The 24,416-nt window shown below is 40.4% G+C and overlaps 1 protein-coding gene and 1 pseudogene across 3 annotated transcripts in view; one reads left to right on the plus strand and one right to left on the minus strand.

Moving 5' to 3' along the window:
• Window positions 1–24,416, plus strand: part of LOC148356819 (plexin-B2-like) — a 95,984-nt gene that overhangs the window by 29,284 nt on the left and 42,284 nt on the right. For 2 of the 3 annotated variants that reach the window (XM_088346862.1, XM_088346864.1), the window contains 2 exons: window positions 23,252–23,766; window positions 23,842–24,168. In XM_088346862.1, coding sequence (XP_088202988.1) covers window positions 23,257–23,766; window positions 23,842–24,168 — 837 coding nt within the window. In that variant the 5' untranslated portion in view covers window positions 23,252–23,256. Of the gene's footprint in view, window positions 1–23,100; window positions 23,117–23,251; window positions 23,767–23,841; window positions 24,169–24,416 lie in introns of those variants that run through there. The other variant, XM_088346865.1, reaches the window with a different exon arrangement.
• Window positions 9,533–9,653, minus strand: LOC148356820 (U2 spliceosomal RNA; annotated as a pseudogene).

The raw sequence follows: 24,416 nt of genomic DNA on the forward strand, positions 1-24,416 counted from the left end.
AATACCTACTGGTAGCCGGTGATGTGACGCTAGTCACAATGCTAAAAGTATCCTCAGCACAAATGTGCTAATAGCCTGGATGCCCCCCAGACATAACCCTGCTGTTCTAGCTTGAAAAAACAAAAAATTCTACACATTTCGAAATAATCCAAACAACCACCCCCAAAATGATATATCACCCTGGGCCTGTGTCCTTAGAAGTCCGAAATCTCACGAGTCCAATATTTTTCTTTAACATTTCACAAGTTAAAAGTGCGGTCTCAGCAAAAATATAACCAACCCCCCCTCCCTTTTTTTTTTCTAAATGCTTTTCTCATCCCACTGACTCACTGCTGTGATCTGCGTGTGTCCCGCGGGCTGCCAACTCGCATTAAAGCGTGTCGGCACCTTCTAATGTGCATTGGTGCTGCTGTGATTGTGTGTTTGTCACTTGCAAAATGTTCACACAAGATGCTTTCTTCACAGACCTTCTTGTCCGTCGTTTACTGCCCTCAATAAACGATGATTTTTATAAGAGCTAGTTGAATATTTGGACTCAAGATAGGACTGATAAACATACATATAAGTTGGTGATAAGTTTAAGGTTTAGTAAACTCTCAAAATAAGGAGGGAAGCCAAACCACAGATAAGAGATTCCAATTTGTGTCTAAAGGGTGTGGACATAAAAGACCAGCAACGTGATTGGCTGAAAGTGACAATGATGTAAATAATTCACAATAGTCCGAAAACTAACAGTTTATAATAAGTGTAAAAATAATGACTTGGCATCCTACCCAATCTTTTGTGCAGGCGTCCAATATCAAAAACAGAATATACTATATGATTTTCCCCTTTTTATTTTAAGGTATTCACCATTTTTTCACTTAGAAACACAGAATTTGTACTGTTCCTTCCCCACAATTATGCAAATATGTTGCAAAATATTCCATGCCAGGGGATTTAAGTCTCAAAGTTTACCATTCCGGCTTGTTTGCAATAGAGATGTGATGTTATTATGAAATGAAATGAAATGATCTGCATTTATATAGCGCTTTTCAAGTCAATGACTTCCCAAAGCGCTTTACAATGTGCTCCACATTTCCCAATAGCGGCCTTGCAGCCATGTAAGCCGCTAACCTGCTTATTGGGGGTGTTAGGGGTTCAGTGTCTTACCCAAGGACACTTAGACATGTAACCCGGAAGAGCCAGGATTCGAACTAGGATCCCTTGATCCCAAGATGAGCGCTCTACCTCCTGAGCTGAACACAATAATTCCAAAATGGCAAATCCCAATAATCCAACATGTGAGGTGACCTCAAATCATTCTAAATACTAAAATCAAACAATTAAAACAATTGTAACTTCTTCGACAAATAAGGACATAAAAAATATGTCTGCTCACTGCTATGAGGCTGGTGTTCCTCCGATGATGTCACAGCTCAGATGACAAAGACAAGACGTACTGTCTCCAAAATGCATTATCTCGGAAAATAATTGGAATATACTGATAATACATACACACATTTTATGCAAAAAAAAAAAAAAACTACACATTTTGAATTTCTAAGAAGTTTGGTATATAGACACTGCCCTACTTAACGAGATAGGTTCCGGGCGATTGTTCGTAAGTTGAATTTTTTTTTGTAAGTTGCTTTAGTGCTGTATTTTCTATGTTTAAGGTTTATATAAGTATGTTTAAGGCTTGCATAAGTAACCTGTATTGTTTTGTACTAGAAAATAAACATTTCATAAAATGATTTATTCTATAAAGATAAATCAAGCTATGTTTAACTTACTTTTGAAAGATGAGCTTCGAGAGTTAGGCGACTTCCTCCTCTGTGGTAAAAAGTGGCCAAAAAAGAGTTTCGACCGTTTTCTCAACCGCATCTAGCTTCCATATTCCACTTTTATTTCAAATGAAACGGCTCGTCTCTTTTTTTACACTTTACACCAACCATTGAATGGACGCATAAGATATTAAACAATAAAAATGTCAAAGTTCTTAGCTCGCTCAAGATACAGTATAGAATGTTTACACACGATTTGGGAAGAGGAAGCCGGATTTCTTCTTTGGGGTGGATGCTAGTTGAGCTCTCACAGCGCCACATTCCAGTAGCAGCAGAAAGAAGCACTACAGTAATGTCCTGTACTCAGAAAAAGCTGCACAATACAAAATGTAACTTACAGCAATGTCCAGATATTTTTCGACATCTCGAAAAAGAAGGTTCGTATCTACCGTTTTTCTTAAGTCGAATGGTCGTAAGTAGGGGAGCATCTGTACCTTTAAATATTCATTTTTTTTAACAGTGGCGTGAACTTGAATCACCCCCGGATGAAAATCACTAGACACCAGTCCGGAGGTTCAAAACGGTCAACTGCAGTTTGAAAGCAAGGGAAAGAAGAATGGAGGAAGTGAGAGGGAAGGCAACATGGATGAACAAGTCTTTCATGGGTTGCCAGCCCCAGTTGCACGTGCAGCGCTATTCAATAGCGTCTGGAACCTTGCCAGAGCTTTCACAGAGTGCTCTGCAGCCACGGACGGACAGACCGACGAACAAACTGATAGACGGACACGCTCTGTTGCGACATGTTTAGAGCGCTGGAATGTCAGGTTTCAGTCTGTGCTACCAGAACAGAAACCAACGACGCGCTTCAATATGTCGATGTCTGCTTTAGATAACTTTTTGTTGGAGGTGCAGTAGCGCTACATGTGCTGAAATTTAGAATTTAGATTTAATAAGTGAACCGATTATCCGAAAATAGATTTAAACACTCTTCCAAAAATATATAATTTTGGGGTTAAAGTACTTTTGAACGTTGAAAAGTGTTTTTCGAATCAATGCGTGCATTCAGAAACCTGAAAAACCCATGGGTAAAATTTAGAACGAGGACCAACTGAGTTCAAAGAGCCTTTTTTTTCACTGCGCCGATATCATACTAACCCCCCCGTGTTTCGGCCACGAATCGCATTAGGTTGTTGGAATGGTGGCAGGGTGGTGGGGCTGGATGGTAGAAGATTGATTTTACGTGTGTGCTGGTGATTTCCCTTTTATTCTCTGATGAAAATGGTGAAATTAAGAAAAGGACTGTTTCAAATACTGTTCAAATGCTAACTCAAACCCCTGAAAAGATCAAGAAAAAGTTTATATGCTTATATTTGTTTTTCACATACCTACACGTGCAATAAAAGGAGTTGCAATGATGATTTCAACCAGCACCTTATTTTTAAATTACCTTTAATGGCAGCTAATTGCTAATGTATAATGTAGCAGGACTACAAAAATGTATGTTTTTTTTTTTACCAGGAACATTTTCAAAAATATGCCAATTTAACATATTGCCTAACATTGCATGGACAGTATGAGCTAACCAAAATTAGCAATGATTTGAAGTACTGATATAAACAGCTAAGTTGTCAATCGAACCACAGTCACTTATTTAGTGGTTTTGACAGGCAGTAGCTAATTTGTGCAAATTCTGGTGTTTGCCCTGTGGCTTTCCTTCCGATTTAACAATTCTGCCCTTTGAAATATAATGACATGAAGAAATTAGCTGAAAAAAAAAAAAATCAATGGTCGTGTTTTCAACTTTGGGTGCATGTGGCAATTGAGATCTTAATCTCAACTGCAGTGGTGCAACATGAAAAAAGCAAAAAGCAAAAGCAAGTCCAGGTGGTTGTTAACAAAGTCAGGCGGAGACTATCTTGGACTGCATCAAGTTTAGGTGAGGAGTGCATCTACAATAATCCCTTGTTCTTTGCGGGGGTTGTGTTCCAAAAATTGTCTAGCGATAGTCTAAACCGGTTTTATTCAAAAACAAAATGGCCCGCCGTTGCTGGGCATTCTCTTCGGGCAAGGTTGTTGGGGCTGTGGTTTGTTGAAAAATGCCTGGGAGCCGCACCCCCGGAGCTGTTTGTATACGATGTGGCAACCCGGGGAATCAAAGGCAGGTTTTACATTTGGAAACACACAATTGAGAAAGAGCTTTCTAGATTAGAACAAAAAGAGGTTTATTGAGTACTGCAAAACGATTTGTGGAAATGGAGGATGAGGTCCAAAATCAAAAGTTCTTTTCCGAATGGAAGTAGGCTTCCTGCGGTATTATGTTGAGAAAGCAAAGAGTTTAAATCGAATTTATGCTTGTCTTCTGGCACTCCCTGAAAGGTCAGGGTTATGTACAGTTCTGAAATCTATTCACTCTAACGAAAACAAAATTAAATTTCTTACTTTTCCAAAAAACATTTGTCCACTGGCCGCTTACCCTAGAGTCCAGCCTGCGAGCAAGATATGACCTCCAAAATTTTTCCCGGCCCGTGGCCTCGATCATAATATTAATAATATAATAATAATTCACCATTTCACCGGATGCTGGCAGTTGCCCTTTGGCCACTGTCCCCAAAATGGACATGGGGACTGTAAATAAAAAAGGAAAGTTGACTGAGGGTCGCCGCTTCCAGGAGAAGAGCCAATATGAGTATTTTTTTTTGACCAAAATTCGAAACAACTGCCCTTCTAAAAATGTAAAACTGCAACTGGAACTTGAGACAAGAAAACTTAAAACGGTAGCGCGCGTAAAGCAAGCGCCACTAGCAAGTGATGCTTTTTTTTTTTTTGCTCTAGTTTAATTGTTACTAGTTCTGTGTTCATTTTTTTGTTACTTTAAGCCGGTTAATATTGCCATCTCTGTGATCACTATTTTAGTTGAGTCTAGCAGTTCGCAAATGTTTAGACTCAGATCAGACACAAGACCGCACTTCAGCAGTGCTGTGATTTATGGGTATTGTAGTTGTTCTGTTCAAACCTTTCTGGAGATTTAAGTTAGTGAATATTGCTTTAAAGTATACATGATTTAATTGCTTTATTTTTTATTCGGGACTTGAATAAAATACTTGAATGACTTGAATGAAAGTAAAGTAAATTATGTTTATTGTATTGTAGGTTTACAACCTTCCTGACTGAATTCTGTTGAAGCAAATTTAACCTACAGGAAGAGTTGGAACACTGATTTCGCTTCTTTGGCACCCCCTTTCGGTGGGTAGAAAACATAGTAAACGAACACCGCTAGTCAAATAAACATGCTACAAAGGCGAGGGACAAGGTCACAACACTGCACAAGCATTTAGGATCTTCCACGTAGGGTGAATTTATTGAAGACTGTGTCATAAAAATGGTCGAGAATATTTGATCGTCCCTCATACTTTTTCATCTTGCCAAATCTGGCCTGTTTATTGAAAAGTTTGGACACACTTGCCCTAGAGTTTTGGAGGGACTGGTGCTCTCTCTTCCTCAGCTTAATGATGTTCTTTTCTCCCTGGGCAGCTGTCCTTAAATGCATCTCCCTAGGTATGAGTATATTGGCCTCCGGTGTGAGCACTCCCAGGAGCCAATCGACTGCAGGGCATGCACTGGGAGGTAATGGTGGTTGACAGCCTCGCCCAATAGGAAAGGGCGTGTCAGCCTGCTTTGTATGGTGGGACCTTAGATTTACACAACAAATGCACATGTTTCTCAAATTTGTTGGTATTTATTGAGAGTTATTTGTCACCAAACCTTGCTTAAAACAGTCCCAGAGACCTAAAGTACAACTGTGAACATTTTCACTAACATCGGTTCAGCTGTTTTGGAGCCTATAAGCCGCATACAATTACACACACTTGCACACAAACACACACACATACAAAGTCAGGATTTATATATAATCTAGATTGGATTTACATTAGATAGATTTATTTATTACACGAGAATGAACCCAAATTACAGGCTCAAGTATTTGTTTAACAAATAAAAGTACTGTACTTTATGTACATTTTTTTTAGTAACACCTAATATTAAAAACAATTTTGCCATTTTTATCGTACGACTGTATGGATTAAGGATATGATCCACTTTACATTGTACTTTGCTGCCGTTATGCAGACGTTGTGGAAAACTGTATTTACCTCCTGGTTCTGTTGTATTTATCTTTTTCCCATTATCAAACATTTCTGAAAAAGCGCCAGGATGCCACTATGGAGCGTCAAAGACCCGCAAGTGGCACCAGAGCAAGTCTAGTTGGTCGAGAACTCCAACTTTTTTGGCAATAGAAAGCATCTTCCTCGGCCTTTGGTCCTTTTGTGCATCCATGAGAAGCATTTTGTTAACATGATGGCTTTTAGAGAAACTTGAAAATGAAAAAGATTTTTCAATACATAATTACAGTTGGACAGCACGGCGGCTGAGTGGTTGACGCGTCTGGGCACAGTTCTGAGGCCTTGGAATTAAATCCAGCTACCAGCCTTCCTGTGCGGAGTTTGTATGTTCTCCCCGTGCTTGCATGGGTTTCCTTCCTCCCACATTCCAAAAACATGCATGTCAGTTTAATTGGCTAGTCCAAATTGCTCCTAGGGGTGAATGAGTCAGTAAGTTGTCTGTCACTGTGTACCCTGCGACTGGCTGGCAACCAGTTCAGGTTGTCCCCTGCTCACTGCCCAAAGATAGCTGAGATAGGCTAGAGCACCCCTGCGACCCGACTGAGGATAAGTGGTGCAGATGATGGATGGATGGATAGATAATGTAAGTTATTATGTATGTGTACAACTCAGACGGCATTGTCATTGATGAGCTGAAAAGGGTCAGGGCAATTCTTTGGCCAGTTAGAATGCTGAACACAATGCATGGTTAAAATCCGTGAAGTAGCTAAACGGGGGAAATTTAGGGGTTACTGTAGTTCTGACTTAATAGTTCAAACTGCCTGCAAGCTGTTTTCTTGATAGCTAATGCTAGTTATGACCATTAATACAATCTATCAATGAGTTGTGGTCACCGTTACCAGTGTTAGATTGGGGTTTGAGAAAATGTTCACATTTTCAACCATAGCAATTAATACTTGACTTATTTCAATGAAAATTGAATAATTACTTGTTTTTTTAATTAAATGATTGTCCAAAAATGTCCATTTTGGGATGAAACTAAAACAAGAAAAGTATTTACATACTACAATATTTAATGTTGCTTGGCCATCATGATTGACAGCTGTTTAGTTAACCACTTTTGGCTAACTGTCAGACGTGTTAACCTCACGTTCGTGATAACACAGACGGAAATTTCCATGAGGGAGGAACGGAAACCTTGGAAGCACGGAGGGGATTTCAAGATCAATGCTGGCAAGTCAACTGTGCTTGTTTATTGATCATAATATTGATTCATAGATCAAACACAATCTTGCTGCTAGAGTCAGATAATCAAAAGCTGTTTTCAAGGAAAGCTCGGCGGAGCTCTATTGCAGGCCACCACTTTAATCTGCTCCGTGGTTTTCATCTCTTGGTTCATCCCTGGCCTTTGCTGGGTATTAAATTCCTCCAACAGCTTTTTTTCTTTCGCTTCTCTTTTTTTTTTGTCTTGCTCAACATTTTCACTTTTGACTAGGTAGGATGTTCACGTTAGTTTTTTAGCTTGAATGTTTCCCGTCAAAACATTCTGGTGTCATGATGTGGTGAAAAAATGACTTTTTTTTTTTTTTTTTAAATCCGTTATCAATGTTTTAAAGTCACATACAGTGCACTTACTATTTACTTCATTTAAAAAGTAATTCCGTAACCCCCCCAGCTTACTGACACCAAAAGTAGCATTTTACTCTGAAAGTAACTGTATAGTAATTACCGGATTGACTCTCATTTTAGTCGACTCCCTAAATCTGCTGTAAAATAGCTGCATGATATTTATTGGCTTGTGCAAATTTGAAAGCTTGCAAATAAATACTTAGCCAAGACACTCCATATCCATTTTATATTTTGGCTTCAAATCAATGGAAGAGTTCTTATTCATTTCTGGGAACTGTCAAAGACGTTTTCTTTATTTCTCCAGGCATAGTGTATTGCAAAGATAATTTCACAAATCACAGTTCACGTCCACATATCCCTTTACTGCTAAGGTTGTCGTGGCACGACCAGCTCTAGTGTGTCTTGGGCAAGTGCAACCTGGTAACTCTCCAAGCAGTTTTTTTCTGGATAGGGGTTTACTCCCTCACATAAAAGGGATGGTACTGGCTTCGAGGGTTACCGGTAGCAGGTGGAGCCTCCTGATCTGACTCAGATGCAACACCTTCATCAACTGGTCACCTTGGCATTGATGGGCAGCTGCCTTTTACAATATCCATCCTTCCATCCATCCATTATCTGCACCGCTTATAATCAGTAGGGTCGCAAGGGTGCTGGAGCCAACCCCAGTCATCTTTGGGCAGGGGACACCCCGAACTGGTTGCCGGCCAGTCATAGGGCACATAGGGACAGACAATTCACTCGCTCATTCGCACCTAGGGACAATTTGAACCGGCCTATCATCCTGACATGCATGTTTTTAAAATGTGGGAGGAAACCGGAGTACCTGGAGAATATGCAAACTCCACACAGAAAAGTTCGATCTCATAACCTCAGAACCGTGCTGCCTCCTTTTACAATATAGTTTTGTATAAAGAGTTCAAAATTACAATAATATAAAATATCTCCGCCGCTGTTGTTTTGTGATATACAATGATCTAGATTTGTCAATATACATGTCACTTGCATTAGCAGCTGGGGTTACTAGCACGCATGCTATCGTAAACGACTAGCGTCACTGGCATGGACGCTAGCATAAAGCGCTGCTGGGGCGGCGCATGCATATGAAGTAGACATCAAAATTGGTCTTATCATTTTATGAAAATAAATCCTGGTTAGTTGCCTAACATTAAAAAAAAAATCCCTATGCTAATGATAAGCTCATTATTCAATGAAAAGAAAAGATCGCCAAAAGTCCTGGGCACATTTTGAGAATAAATGACCAAAATTCAGCACACTTTTGAAGTAAATTCTGTGCTCATGTTTATCCTATTGATTTTGTTGTTTTTGTATAGGCCAACCATATCATAAAATCATAAAAGAGCATTGAAATATGAAACAAATACACGTTAAAACCAGATTACGACACGATAAACTTAAAACGAGAGGCACATAATGTAAAAAAAACCAAAGAATAAAGGAAATAATAAAAAGATTCCATTACCTTTTTGCCTCGCGTTTATTAAAAAATTGATCCAATGACATCTGCATTTGCTGGCTTTTGACAATCTCTCAAAAATGGGCAAGGCAGACATAGCGATAGCTTGACTTGTCAACACTTTTTCTGTGTGATTTGTTTCCACAAATTTCGAGACGTCATGGAATTTTGCTAAAATGTCTTTATTTGGGGCTGATTGAATGATGGTTGCGTCCTCTGCCCCGCTTTCTTGCCGGAAGCACTCTTCCCCCTCGTCTTTGAACTCTGAACTGCGATGTGACACGAAGAGCATGCTGGAAGTGAACAGTTTGTTTACGCTCGGGAAACTCCGGGAGCAGCTAATAGCAACGTGACTGTACTGTATTTTTGACTTCGTATGGGGTTTGGGGTTTTTAAGGGTTATTTATCTATCTTTGTTATTCATTATCCATTATCCGTTATCGGTCAGTTCATAATACGCTACAAAGCCTAGGAATCGGGACACTTACTCTCAGCCAAAAGGCCAAGCTAAGGTCCTAGCCCTAAAGCCTTGTTGCGATCATTGCGAATGCACCGTTCCCGGAGGTACTGCAATACCGGGCCGATGCGTGGAGTGGACAGAGCAAGCTCTTATTCCATCTCCGGAATGCAAAAATCAAAAGGCCAAGCTAAGGGCCAAGTTAAGGTCCTAGACCTTTGCTGTGATCAGCTGCTTCATGATCATGGTATCTCCCCTGCCAGGTAAGTAGGCTACGATTCTGCCAAGGAGATACACAATATCAGAACCACAGCCTGAAACGCCTTTGTAACTAAAGGCAATATTTCCCATTCAGGTACTTCGTAACCGGAAACTTTTCATATGTAAAGATATTTGTAAGTATAGGTACCACTGTACTGATTACGAATATAGTATTTACTAAGCGCCGAAAGAAAAGGCGAATGACGGCAGAGTCGCAACCGACTCGTATAGTTCGCAAACAAAACTTTTCTATGACCCGCAGTTGGAAGTAAACGAAGGGAGCCGGCTTCCCACCAATCAAGACGCCTTTTTTCAATTATGATTGGTCAATATGCATTTTTATGGTTTCTTTGTTGTTGTCTTTAAATTTGTTGAGCATAATGGTTAGAAAAAGTTTGTATTTTCTTTTTTCTTTTTTTGCAGATTTGTAAATATTTTAATTTTATTTCATGTGTTTGTATAAAATGTAAATTTCATATCTCTATATATTTCTCATATATTTTTCCTTTTTCTTTTTTACCATTTTTTTCTTTTGATTTATTAAGTTCACTTTATATTGTTTATTGCAGATTATTACATTATATTGTTTATTGTTTATATTTGTTGCACTTCAAGTGTAGAATACATCTTGTAGCTCGTGAGGTGCAATATACACGTTACAGTACTCGTTTCTGAGAAAAGTAAGGAAAGTGTTCCTTTGTAATGCGTTTGTCCCAACGCCGGTCTCATATGTGCGAATCCTAATTATTCAGAAAGTTTTTAGCGATGCTCAAGCGATCGAACAAATCAAGTTGAGTCAACATAAAATATAAAGTTAAGAGGTCAAAAGTGTGTTTTTGCGTGTTATTGTGACCTATCACCAATTAGCAGCAGGACGCCTTCTGTGCCGCCTTCAAGCCACTTTCAGAAGAATGCTGAGTGTGTACGTGTGTGTTAGTGAGTGCAAGCACCCACAGGCAGCCTGCCATACCTCACTGTGTTAATTATGTAAATTGGTCATTAGGAAGCCGTATGTCGCCCGCATGGAACAAATACAAACGCCCAAAAGCACGTGGCCTGGATGGACTGCAAAACGAGGTCAGCGCCAAAGCAAAGGTTTTCACAGAATTTAGAAAGTGAAGCGGTTTATTATCCTGATGTTGGACTTATGCAAAGTCTCCGGAAAATCCCAGTTGTCAAGCTTGTTATGTAAAGCAGTGGTCTGCAACCACCAGGCTAGTTGTTTTACTGAGACTTTGTTTTGGACTGAACTTGGCATTGAGGTGGTTAGTCAGAATTAAAACTAGTGTGGTTTCCACCGGCCTGCTACTGTCACTTTGGAAACTAGGATTCCTTTCGGAGATTCAGTGAAGGTTGAATCAAAGCAAACTTTAGCGCTTACAGCCAATCAGCGTGGTAAATAGTCAACTACATCATGCTTCAACAAATTTTCCATTATGGAAAACTCTTGCCAAGAGAGTTGGAGGATGCATGGATACTTAAGTCAAGAAAATGACACAGAAAACACATAACCGCATTTGTATTTTTAATCACTTGGCATGGGGATCAATGTTACGTTTTGCGTCAAACGTTACGATAGCGACTAGATAGTCTTCCTATTAGCATGTCTGTCTCACAGTTCAGAGGTGTCCGCTTGACTTCCAGCTACCGGCCACCTTGTGTGAAGTTTGCATGTTCTTCCCGTGCCCTTAGGCACTCACACTTCCTCCCACATTCCAAAAACATGGCTGGGCTGGACACTCGTTAGGATAAGCGATCCGAATTATAAATGAATGTGATTTTGGTGTGATATTACGAGGACATCTAAATATTCCACATGACTATGACTAAACAGTGGATTTAACCTCATTGCTATTATTAATGTAGTCTTTATTGTAAATGCTCTAAGGACTGTTCATATTATTATATTAGAAAAAGGACAGGCCATAAAATATTGTGTGAAAATGAACCTTTCGGTGTTGCAAAAAAAGTTTCCTGACTACTGATGTAAAGCACTTCAAGATTGTCAATCACATTTATAATCACTATTCTGTCACATTATGTTGATATATTTTTTTTTTTGTCTATATGTTTTCCAAATACCTTCTTATTGTGGTAGTATCGAGACGTCTACTCCAGTTTGGGGTTATTGCGCCATCTGTTGCCTCTGAATGCATGTAAACGTACTCCTGCGTTCACATAAGCATATTCATTTGTTTTCAAGAAGCTCCGAAACTCAAAAATTTACTGAGTCCTTTGGGAAGGCGCATTAAGTTTGAGGCAATATCCCCTCCCTCTCTCCCCAGTGAGGTCCCGACCTTCCGAGGATTCTCCCACAGGAAGTTGTTGATGGCCTTCTATACAGGAAGTTTGCATCCTCTCATTCCGCCCTTCTGTCCATCCCAGGCACATTCCTTGGGCCTCATTTTGACCTTAGACATTTCAGACTAAGATTGTTTATTGATTTGTGTTGTCCATTACTGGGACGAAAAGTACTTTTAAACAAAACTTGGTTCGGTCCAAAACAGATTTCAATTGTGACTTAAGTCTAAACAAGAGAAAAGATGAGAAAAACAGTTCCTTCCTCTGCATGTTTTTCTGTGTGCGTGTTTTCCACAGCCTCCCACTGCTTCATATTTTATTTCGCATTCCTTCCAGTCACTTCTCCAGCTCCCTCCCTTTCATCTAGAGACCCCCACCTGACCACCTGTCTGTTGTCTTTACTTTTCCGCAGACGCAAATCTTAATTTGTTGCGGACTGGTCAATTATCATCTGTGCTAATCGATAAGAAATAGTAAGTCAAGTCATGTTTGTTTGTATAGCTTTTAATGACAAAGAGGCTCAAAGGGCTGCACAGACCACAGATTATAGCAAACTCCAGACTATTATTACATATTCCCCTGATCTAAAACTTACATGAGGGCAAGGAAAAACGCAAAAATCTCAACATGAGGAAAATGAAAAAAACTTGAAGGGACTGCACATGAGGTAATCCTTTTTCCAGGACAACCAGGCTGCAATGGATGTTGCAATAACAAATAATAAACAGATATTGTCAACATACATTATAGGTTATTCATATGCTATAGAACAGAAGTGTGTTTTGAGTTTAGATTTAAACATCACTGAGTTTGCAGATAGAATCTCAGGGGGAAGAGCAATTCACGTTTGTAACAGTAATTAATTACAGTTACTAGTTTCTTCATTTAAAAAGTAATTCCATTACCCCAGATTACTGTCACGCAAAAGTACTCTGAAAGTAACTATCTAGTTACAAATTACCGTATATACTCACATAGAAGCTGACCCTCTTAAACTGCTTTAAAATAGCTACATAATAAAATAAATCGAGGAAAACGTCTTCACCAACCAGTAAGTCCTTCATATTTCTTAGCTTGTTCAATCTTGGGAGCACTTAGCTGAGGCACTCTATATCCATTTTGTTTCTGGGCTTCAAACCACTCCAAGAATTCCTTCATTTCTCGGCACTTTTCAAGACCTTTCTCCAGGCATGGTGTATTGCAAACAAAAAATATTACGAACAAATAGACCAATATTCAGCACATTTTTTGAGTAAATTCCGTGCTCACGTTTGCCTTACTCATTTGGTTGTTCCTGTATAAACCACGCCTCTTCCTATCGAGCTGCCCACCATTCCTTACTGGTGATGCACAACCCAATATGCGCAAAGACACTGAGCCCCAAATTTCATTTTATTATCCTAGTAGTACATTTGACTTGTATACGAGTGTATGCAGTAGAGAAAATATCAGAATATAAGTAGGGAGAAATTTAGTGACCTCGTACTCTGTGCTTGAGACGGTGCCACCAAATTCAGTTGTACTTTGTAGGTAAATATAAACACCCCCAACCTTTGTAGATGTTCCTGGCGCATTGAAGATTGTATGCTGAGCGAAGGAGAAACCGTTAGCATTCAATGAATGTTGTACATCATGATTTTCATTTAATAAGCAGCAGAGTAACGCATCATGTTGTAATGACAGTTAAGTTCTAAAATCTTATAACGCGTTCAGTACTCGTTCTGAGAAAATAGTGCGCTTCTAAGAAATGCACGCACTTGCATGACCATTATGAATTAGCTGACTGAGGCGAAAGAGATGGTGGCTAAGAGTAACAACTCAGTACAGCCCCTTTAAAGAAGAAAAAAATCCTAAATCCTAAATATGCTTTCGCTTGCCAGCTAAATTACTGTGATTATTGCAATTGAATTGTCGAACCCTTTTCGGGATATAATCTTTAGAAGGGAAAAGTATTTGAATCTTAAAATGAATTCGGTTGTAGGATTTTTCCTGCCCCCCTCCCCACCTTTTTTTATCATGACGAACAAGGCAGACCACAGGCTCCCACAGCCATTGATGTGGTCAGCACTTTGTATTGGAATGAAGGATTTACACAGCAAGATTTAGAGGGGGGAAAAAACCCACAATCTGCACCTTCATGATAACAACACTCTTGCAGACAATGACCCCCACAGAGGCACTGGGCCACGTTCCATCCTTGTTGAGAGCAGAACGCATTTAACGTGCTTGACTTTCTCCAGTATCTGCTGAGTGTTAGTCGAGATGGGCCAAACATCTCAGATAAACTCTCCACTTTATCTGATTAGGTGATTTATAATCCCATCACTCTTGAACAGATACAATCAGGACTTCATTATCATAACTCATTTTTTCCTGATTCAATTATCACCAAAATATCAAAGAGTTGATATAAATGATTTGCCCCGAGTCTGTAAGATTTTTCTCAAACCTTGGGAAACTCTACAGCAGTGGTCCCAAAACTACGGTCCGCCTTTATATTTGGTCTGGCCCCCTGAACAACACCAGGGAGCAATTTGACGCACTTTTTTATACCTAAAAACTACTACTTCTGGGTGCACTTTATTGGGTGTAACGGGATTCAAACATGGGTCACCGCAGAGAGAGTACCAAAGCCTTATCACTGGACAACAAGTGCTATAGATGACACATGAAAAGGCATTACGATTTACGTCATTATCACACTATCTTTAGTGAAGGTACCAGAGAAAAAGGTTAATATTGGTGTGCATTTCATATGTCACAATAACCATAAATTTGTCACTTGGAATGCTTAGGACAGAATAGAAGTATAGAATAGAATTTATTATTTTTGTAATGACGTACCGTAACTAAAAACAGTAAGCATGAGATCAACTTTACTGCCTTTTCGTAAGTCATCTATACGGGGCGGCAGTAGCTCAGGAGGTAGAGCGATCGTCTTAGGATTAAGGGATCCCAGTTCGAATCCTGGCCTGTCTGTGTTACATGTCGAAGTGTCCTTGGGTAAGACACTGAACCCCCAATACCCCCAATAAGCAGGTTAGCGCCTTACATGGCTGCACAGATCACGGCCGCTATTGGGAAATGTGAAGCGCAATGTAAAGCGCTTTGGGAAGTCATTGACTTGAAAAGCGCTATATAAATGCAGATCATTCATTTCATTTCTATACCAGTGGTTCTCAACTGGTCTGACTTCAGGACCACCATCTCACTTTAATTACCAGCCATGCCCCAAATAAAGAAAAAAACAATCTGGTCCTAAACTTTATGGAATGAAAAGATTGTGTAGTTTAAACCAGAGATGGTGCAATATATTTACATTTAGAAAAAAAGACCAGCAAAACAATATTCCCTTTAATGCTCAATTAGCTGCAGTTTTAATGAAATCTAAAACATTTCACATCATTGGCTTTGTGTTCATGGTAATCAAATCCATATCTCATAATTTATCATATGTATCTGCGTTTGGCCATGCTCAACATGGGTAAATAAACTTTATCCGTCTTTTTCTGTTGTGTGAACAGGGCACATTACTCTTACTTGCATTTGCAGGGAATTATCACTATCTACTAAGGAGTTTAAACTGCTGTTATTTTTGTCTTTGCATTATTTTGCCAATGCAAAGACCCTCAACCAAATGAAAAACACTGATGTATACCACTGGTGGTCAGTGTTGGGAATAGCACCGTTATAAATAAAACTATTTTATTTTTTCAGTAACGGGGTAATCTAACTAATTATTTTCATTCGGCGTTATCAAAAGCGATGCGTTGTTTTGGCTGCAGAACGCCAACTGTGGCATGCTCCCCTTGGCACACCTGATGCTGTTTTTTGAAGAGTGGTTTTCCAGTCTCTTCCGAAATGTTTATGTCACGTATATTGAGTCATATCCCCATTCAAAATAGCAACCATCATATAGTTGGATTGCGATTACAAATGCAGTATTTCCCAAGTGACAAAAGAAAAGGCGAATTGATGAATGCGTGTGATGGGAGCCGACTCCCCACCAATCAACAACTGTCATATTTTCTCTTATGATTGGATGTACGGACTGGGATGTCCTGCTAGGGTCCAGCAGTGGGGACATTGAGGAGATGGCAAACTGCGCTACTGACTACATTAAGTTCTGCATGGACAATGTTGTTCCTATAAAGACTGTACGCTGCTATGCCAACAACAAGCCCTGGATCACGAGCGACATCAAGTGCCTTCTGAACCAAAAGAAGAGGGCCTTTAAAAATGGTGATCATCAGGAGCTAAAACGAGTACAGAAGGAGCTCAAAGTCCATCTCCGGAAAGGGAAGGAGCAGTACAGGAGGAAGTTGGAGAAAAAGCTGCAGAACAACAACATGAAGGAGGTGTGGGAAGGGATGAAAACAATTACTGGCTGCAGCACCAAGCAGGGTGTGGATGTGGATATAGATGTGGGGCGAGTCAACCAGTTGAACAACTTTTTCAACAGGTTTGACCACTCCGCCTCATCCTCACCCCTGAGTAATGCAGCTGTCCTTCCCCCCAACCCCCCCCCCCCTCTGGACACTAGCATGGAAGAAATCCCCCCACTAAAAATAACTTCAGCCCAGGTGTGTGGAGAGCTGAGAAGGCTACGAACCAGCAAGGCAGCTGGTCCGGATGGAGTATCCCCCCGACTGCTGAAAGCCTGTGCGTCTGAGCTGGGAGACCCTCTACAGCGCATCTTCAACCTGAGCCTTGAACAGGGGAGGGTCCCTCAGCTGTGGAAAACATCCTGCATCATCCCAGTCCCAAAGAAATCAAGACCTGAGGAACTCAACGACTTCAGGCCGGTCGCCCTGACATCACATGTGATGAAGACCATGGAGCGGCTGCTGCTGCACCACCTGAGGCTACAGGTCCGTCATGCCATCGACCCACTGCAATTTGCTTACCAGGAGAAGGTGGGAGTGGAGGATGCTAAAGTATACATGTTACACCGATCCCTCTCTCACCTGGATAGGGCGAAGGGGGCTGTGAGGATTACATTTTTGGACTTCTCCAGTGCCTTCAATACCATACAGCCTCTGCTACTGAGTAGGAAACTGACAGAGATGGGAGTTAGCTCACACCTTGTAGAATGGATTACTGACTACCTGACAGGCAGACCCCAGTATGTGAAACAGGGGGGCTGTACATCGGACACTGTGGTTAGCAGCACAGGATCTCCGCAGGGGACCGTTCTCTCTCCGTTCCTATTCACTCTATATACATCGGACTTTAAGTACAACTCTGAGTCCTGCCATGTGCAAAAGTTTGCCGACGACACTGCGATCGTGGGATGTATCAGAAACGGGCAGGAGGAGGAGTACAGGAAATTGATTCAGGACTTTGTCCGATGGAGCGACACAAACCACCTGCACCTAAACACCACCAAGACCAGAGAGATGGTGGTGGACTTCAGGAGAACCAGAACTCACCCGGTTCCTGTAACCATCAAGGGAGAATGTGTAGAATTTGTCCAGACCTACAAATACCTGGGTGTGCAGCTGGACAACAAACTGGACTGGACTGCCAACACAGAAGCTCTATGTAGGAAAGGGCAAAGCCGACTTTACTTCCTCAGAAGGCTGGCCTCCTTCAACATCTGCAAAAAGCTCCTGAAAATATTCTATGAGACAGTAGTGGCAAGCGCCCTCTTCTATGCGGCAGCGTGTTGGGGAGGCAGCGTCAAGAAGAAGGATGCCTCTCGTCTCAATAAACTGGCTAGGAAAGCGAGCTCTGTTGTGGGCAAAGAGCTGGACAGCCTAACAACAGTAGCTGAGAGACGAGCACTGAAAAAGCTGAGGTCAATCATGGACAATCCATCGCATCCACTACACAGCATTATCTCCAGACAGAAGAGCAGTTTCAGCGACAGACTGCTGTCACTGTCTTGTACTACGGACAGACTGAAGAGATCTTTTCTTCCTCATGCCATGAGGCTCTTTAACTCCACCCGGCAGAGTAAAGGCCCACATTAAACCACACCACCTACATTGGATATTACCGAATCTTACTGCAATATGTATTCTGTGTAGCACTATTTAGTTACTCTATATAACACGCTACAGTGGGCATTTGCACGTCACACTGGGTATTTGTATATTGTATTCTTTTGGCTTTATTATTGTACTGTTCTCAGCTCAGGGATGCTGCTGGAAATGTGAATTTCCCTTAGGGGATGAATAAAGTATCTATCTATCTATCTATATACTGTTGTTGACTTAAGATTTTGAGCATAAAAAGGTTCCCTTTTGGAGGGGAATGTGTTTATATTAAAGATATCATGTTTATTAATGTTTCTTCTTTTAGCTCTTTGTTTCTTCTTTTGCTCGTGTATTTTTCTTTTGTCAAAGTAAGGCAAGTCATGTTTTTTAGTACAGCTCATAAGGGCAAGAAGTCTCAAAGGGCTTTTTTAGACTACAGACTATTACAGACTAAAAACAAAGGCAGGTCAAACTCAAAACCTCAGCATGAAGAAAATGATGAAACCTTGAGAAGGGACAGCACATGAGGTAATCCCCCGATGGATGTTGCAAGGGCATCAACAAGCTATACAGACATTGTCAACATTAAATGTAGGTCATTCATAAGCTATAGAATATCAGTGTGTTTAAGCCTAGATTTAAACAGTTCAACTGAGGTTGCAGATCGGATTTAGGGGGCAGAGGATTCCACAGCACCGGAGCCCAAATGGAGAACGCTCTTGAACCTGCGTATTTCTTCTTGGCTCTTGGGATCACTAGTAGACCAACATTTTCTGAGGAAAGGCTTCGAGCAGGAGCATACGGGCACTTTAAATCTGAAAGCTATGAGGGGGCAAGTCGATGCAAAACCTTGTATAAAGTCACATCTTAAACTGACGGGGAGTCAATGCTGGTATGCTAAATTCTAGGTAATGTGATCAAACTTTCTTCCTTTAGTTAGAAGCCTTGCTTGCAGCATTTTGGACCGGCTGCTGGCTTTTGATTCTAGACTCTGAGAGACCGGAGAATAATACATTTCAATTAATTGAGACAGGAGGTAACAAATGCATTAGTTCTAATCTCGGCATCGGACAGGGACAGCAATGTTGCGAAGATGTAAATATAAATAATAAAATATATAAATATTCTTAGTAATATTTTTCTTCGAGTTTTGACTGAGTCAATCTGGGTGATATTACACTTGTCAATGTTCAGAGCAGTCTTTGAGGAAAAAGTCACAGCATTTAGATGGAAGAGTCATTAAATTTACACTCTTTTCAGGAATGAGGGGCAATAAATGATGACATCACTTTTTAACTCTGTGACAGGCCTCCAAATGTTCTCAATTTAGTGGGGCAGATTCTTCTATTGGAAGAAACTTGAAGGTTATCTGCATAGCTTATAATTGTGAATAATACAATCTAACAAAAGTATATACATGCTAAAAAGAAGGGGACCAAGTACTGAGCTCTTCTGAATGCCACAGGTAACACTAAAGGGCTCAGAGTTCATTTCACTATATCTAAAACAATACATTCTATCTGAGTGGTAGGATCTGAACCATGAGAGGACATTTCCGGAGAGACCAATCCTTTTTTTCCAGCCAATCTATTAAGCTGATCCACAAGGTCAAAGGCAGCACTTAGGTCCAGCAGCAGCAACAGAGATGAAGCGCCGGAGTCCATTACCAGTAGATGATCGTTGGTTAACCTAACCAGGGCTGTCTCAGTAGAGTGATTAGCCCTGAATCCTGTCTGCATGAATTTAAAAAGATTATTCTCAGACATAAAATAATTCAGCTGCTGTGCCACAATTTTTTTAAGTACTTTAGAAAAAAAATCGTAGGTTTGACACGTATCTGGAATTAGATAGAGTCAAGCTTGGGTCGTTTAGGTCTAGGGATAATCATAGCGCACTTAAAACCTGCTGGATCAATACCCGAGAAGAGCAATATGTTAATATTTAAATCTTAAGGTCCAAGCACCCCGAAAACATATTTAATCGGCGAGCCCGGGAGTGGGCAAACAGATAAGTAGTCACTGACCGTACTCACCAGCTGTGTAACATTATCAAGTGACAAATCACCAAAATGTGAGGAAATCACTGGATAGCCACCATCGCGCGCATCCATAATTTCCTGATCTTTGACGTGTGACATATTTACATGGTCATTGCAAATCTCTTCCCGATAGATTGAATCTTATTTTTTTTAAAAAGACCAAAATGTCATGAGATAAATGGGTAGAGCCATTTGGAATGATCTGTTGCCTCTTTAGCGATGCTACAGTGTCAAATAGGATTTTGGGGTTATTTTTTGTGCAGCAATTACCTTAAAGAAATACTGTTTGAGTTGAGGCAAGGGTTGCTTTATACTCCAGCAAGCTGTCCCACCAGGTCTGACAGAAAACCTCGAGCTTGGTAGTGTGCCATTTTCGTTTAAATTTCCCGCAGTATTGTTTAAGTGATCTAGTTTTTTTTTTTTTTTTTTTCAGTAAACCAAGGCGTGCGTCTTTTGGTCGAGATTTATGCTGTGTGTGCGCCACAGACACTAACCAAAGCAGCATCAAAATCATTGTTAAGTGAGTCAACAGAAATTTTAAATAAAGGAAATGATGCACCGCCGTATTATTTTTTCCATTTAACTTATTAAACTCAAATTTATATTGTTTACTGGTTATTCGTGTTGCACTACAAGTGTTGGTTAAATCTATTACAATTAATATTACAAGTTTCTATAACACAACTACTGATCTGCTTTTCTCTATTCAACAGACTCAAATACTGCTCAGAAAATGTCTGTGTTGCTCCTTTGTGTCCATGGCTGCCTACCCTTATTGTGCTCAGCCGAACCGTTCCCCAATGGTACTTTTGTGTTGCCTGTGAAGTATTCATTTAATGCACGATGCCGCTCTTTTTATGCGGCTCAATAGTAAAGTTACGTGTGTGTTAATGTGCTGGAGCCCTACAACCTTGGAAATGGCTTTGTGACAAAATGAAGGTTTCTGGAGTGGCCAATTCAATGCTGATGCTGTGTTGTGACCTTAAACAAGCAGTTCGTGCTAGAAAATCCTCCAATATGGCATATTTACTTATTTATACTTATATTTAGAATCTTACTGCAATATGTATTCTGTGTAGCACTATTTAGTTACTCTTTATAACACGCTACAGTGGGCATTTGCACATCACACTGGGTATTTGTATATTGTATTCTTTCGGCTTTATTATTGTACTGTTCTCAGCTCAGGGATGCTGCTGGAAATGTGAATTTCCCTCCGGGGATGAATAAAGTATCTATCTCTCTCTCTCTCTCTCTCTCTCTCTCTCTCTCTCTCTCTCTCTCTCTATCTCTCTATCTCTCTATCTCTCTATCTCTCTATCTATCTATCTATCTATCTATCTATCTATCTATCTGAAACACTTTTGCAAAGGAGAGTGAGCCAAAATTCCTCCACAGCATTGCAACAGACTCGTACCGATTATCGTTAACGTTTGATTTCTGTTATTGTTGAAAAAGGTGGCCCAACTCGCTATTAGGTTCAGGGAACTATTACTTTTCACATAGGGCCTTTAGTTAATGCAATCATTTTAAAACTGCATTGTGTATTTCCTCGGCATGTCTTTGTCGGATAATAAAATTGGTTTGATTATCTGAAACCTTTGTGAGTGATTTATATGCAAAAACGCAAAATTCAGGAAAGGGGCTAATACTTTTTCACGACACTGTATTTGCTGCAGGACGACGAGGATATTTGTGTTGAACAGCCACAGGCAGCCGCTATAATTAAACTCCACTAATGAGAGCATTGTGTCGTCGTCTTGTTCTTGTCAAGGAGTAGAAAATATTAGTTTGACCACAAAGTCTAATGAGCATGATGAATATCTGAGTTAAATTACATTTTGGGAAATTCGGGTTGCACGGCAAAGTTTCAATTAATGGAGTAGCAGTAACAGTAATATTGAAAAATCATCCCCATATTATTTAGAGGGCTCTGTTGCTGTACCCTTTGGCTTCTCCGCATTCCACTTTGTCCTTGACCAATTTTTGTTATGTCGTTTAACCACCATGCTTCGAGGAGAAACTGATGTTTGAGGTGATCGTGCCACTTTATCGCTGCTGTCTCCAAATGCGGGGCATGCATATTACCGCATTTGTTGAGTGAATATTCTTTGGCTCATAGAGATTACGTCCTTTTGGCTGATTATGTGTATAAGATTTATTGCGCACAACTTCTCGGAAAGCTTCAAATCATGTGTAAATCCACACAGCCCCCAGCTTAAACATCATATAAATAAATAAAGGCTTTCAGTCATTTAAAAAAAAAAAAATTAAGAGTCATTACTTGGATATTTTTCTACTGAGCATTTTTTTCTTTAGTCCTCATACCTGCTGTGCACAGCGGTAGATTTTGCACTTAAGCACTTTTTTAAAAATGTGATTGTCTAATACTGTAATCCCTCATTTCTCATGGTAATTATGTTCCCAAAAGTGCCTGTGATAGGCAAAATCTGTGAAGTATAAACTTTATTTTTTTAATATTACTTTACAATAAAATGTTGTAATCTACCCTGATATTAAAGAACAAACCTTTTTTACACTCATCTATTTTGTTACCAAATAATAGTGCTGTATAAATGTTGATTTTTTTTTTGTTTTTTATTATTTTTATAAATACTCATTAAACAGCTAGCCTGTTTCGCCAAACAGAATGCAGAACACAATGTACGATGCAAATCTGTGAAGTGGCAAAACCGTGAAAAGAAGGGTGCGCTATAGAGGGGGTTTACTGTACATGAATTACTGACTAGCTTGTAGCGACCATGTTAGGGAATTTACCCATCATATGTGTTTATCTTGACGCCACTAGATAAGGAATAGCTGAGAGGCGTAGAAGAGGCTATTTGATGGGAAGACGAAGAAAAATAAACGAGAGTCAACTGCGGTACTTGTGTGGTGGCATACTTTATTTTGCAAGTTAAACTAGATTTTATTGTTGTCAGCAGTTCTAATGTTACTTTTTTGAAGTGAGAGAAATTTTAAGAATAAAAACAGAAATGAAAGGGAGCAAAAAAACAAGACCAGACTGAGTAGGTAGATGAAAGAGGAAGAAATGGAACTGGCCTTGAGTAGTAGCAAGTACGCTTCGGTAAAGTATAATTGAGAAATGCAGCTGAAAAGTATGAGTAATGCTGAAGTTTAATTAACTCTTTTTCACATTTGTCTAGTGCTGTTATGAAATTTGAATGCCAAAGCAAATGATGGTGTCTTTATCATTCAACAGCCTTGATGGAGCGCCGTTTGGCGTGGCCACTGCTGGCCTCTACGGCAACTTTTTTTCTCTGCGTCACCTGTGCTAAGAACCCAGAGTTTCCCTCGAGCACACTCATCAACAATGTGGTCCAAGACCCCCGCACGGGCCGGCTTTATGTGGGCGCTGTCAACGCTCTCTACCAGCTATCTGCCAACTTAGTCAAGGAAGTGGAGGTGGAGACAGGGCCCCGACGGGACAACCGGCAGTGCACACCACCCGTTGCAGACACCTGCGAGGATGCGGTTGAGACGGACAACCACAACAAACTGCTGCTGGTGCATGCCGCTCAGGATAGGCTGATAGTGTGCGGCAGCATCTTTAGGGGAATATGCGCGCTTAGGAATCTGAGCAATGTGGCGGACGTGATCTACTTCAGCGACAACAAGGGCGAGAAGTCGTACGTGGTGAGCACAGAGGAAAGCGTCTCTGTGGTAGGTGTCATGTCCTACTTCACTAAGGAGAGAGACAACTTCACTGTCTTTCTGGTGAGGAGCAAATCCATCTTGCAATATGTTGATTTAGTACGCAGAGGACTAAAACTAAACCTTTGCATTGCCTAGGTCGCTAAAGGCTACGGGAGCCATGACAGCACCAAGCTGATCTCCACCCGAATATTGAGAGACTACGGAGAGTGGAACATCTTTGAGAACATCATTGATGCCTCTGCCGTGCAGGCCAACCCCTTCGTGATGCGCTATCTACATAACTTTCGCTTTGCCTTTAAGGACGGCAATTTCGTCTATTTCCTATTCTCACGGACCCTCGGCGTGCAGGACACCAAGAACTTCACCTTCATCTCACGGATGTGCGAGGACGACCAGAGCTACTACTCGTACACTGAGCTGCAGCTCAACTGCAGTGCAGCTAACAAGTTCAATAAAGTTCAGGTATAACGCATAATAACAAAACTACTGTAGTATAAGAAAATATTCAAGATGGTTTCTTCTTTAAGCACAGTGCGTATTGCTTAGCACCTCCTAGTAGTTTAAGAAAACTAAAAACAATTATATTTATTTGAATAATACTTGAACCAGCATATTAATGTGGATTTAAATTTGCATTTATATGACAACATGAGCCTCACCTAGAGTGAACACAGTGAACAATGCTCCCTCAGGCACTCCAGGATCAACAT

Source organism: Urocampus carinirostris, chromosome 11 (genome assembly GCF_059441175.1).
Source record: "Urocampus carinirostris isolate Australia breed hairy pipefish chromosome 11, RoL_Ucar_1.0, whole genome shotgun sequence".
NCBI classification, from domain to species: domain Eukaryota; kingdom Metazoa; phylum Chordata; class Actinopteri; order Syngnathiformes; family Syngnathidae; genus Urocampus; species Urocampus carinirostris.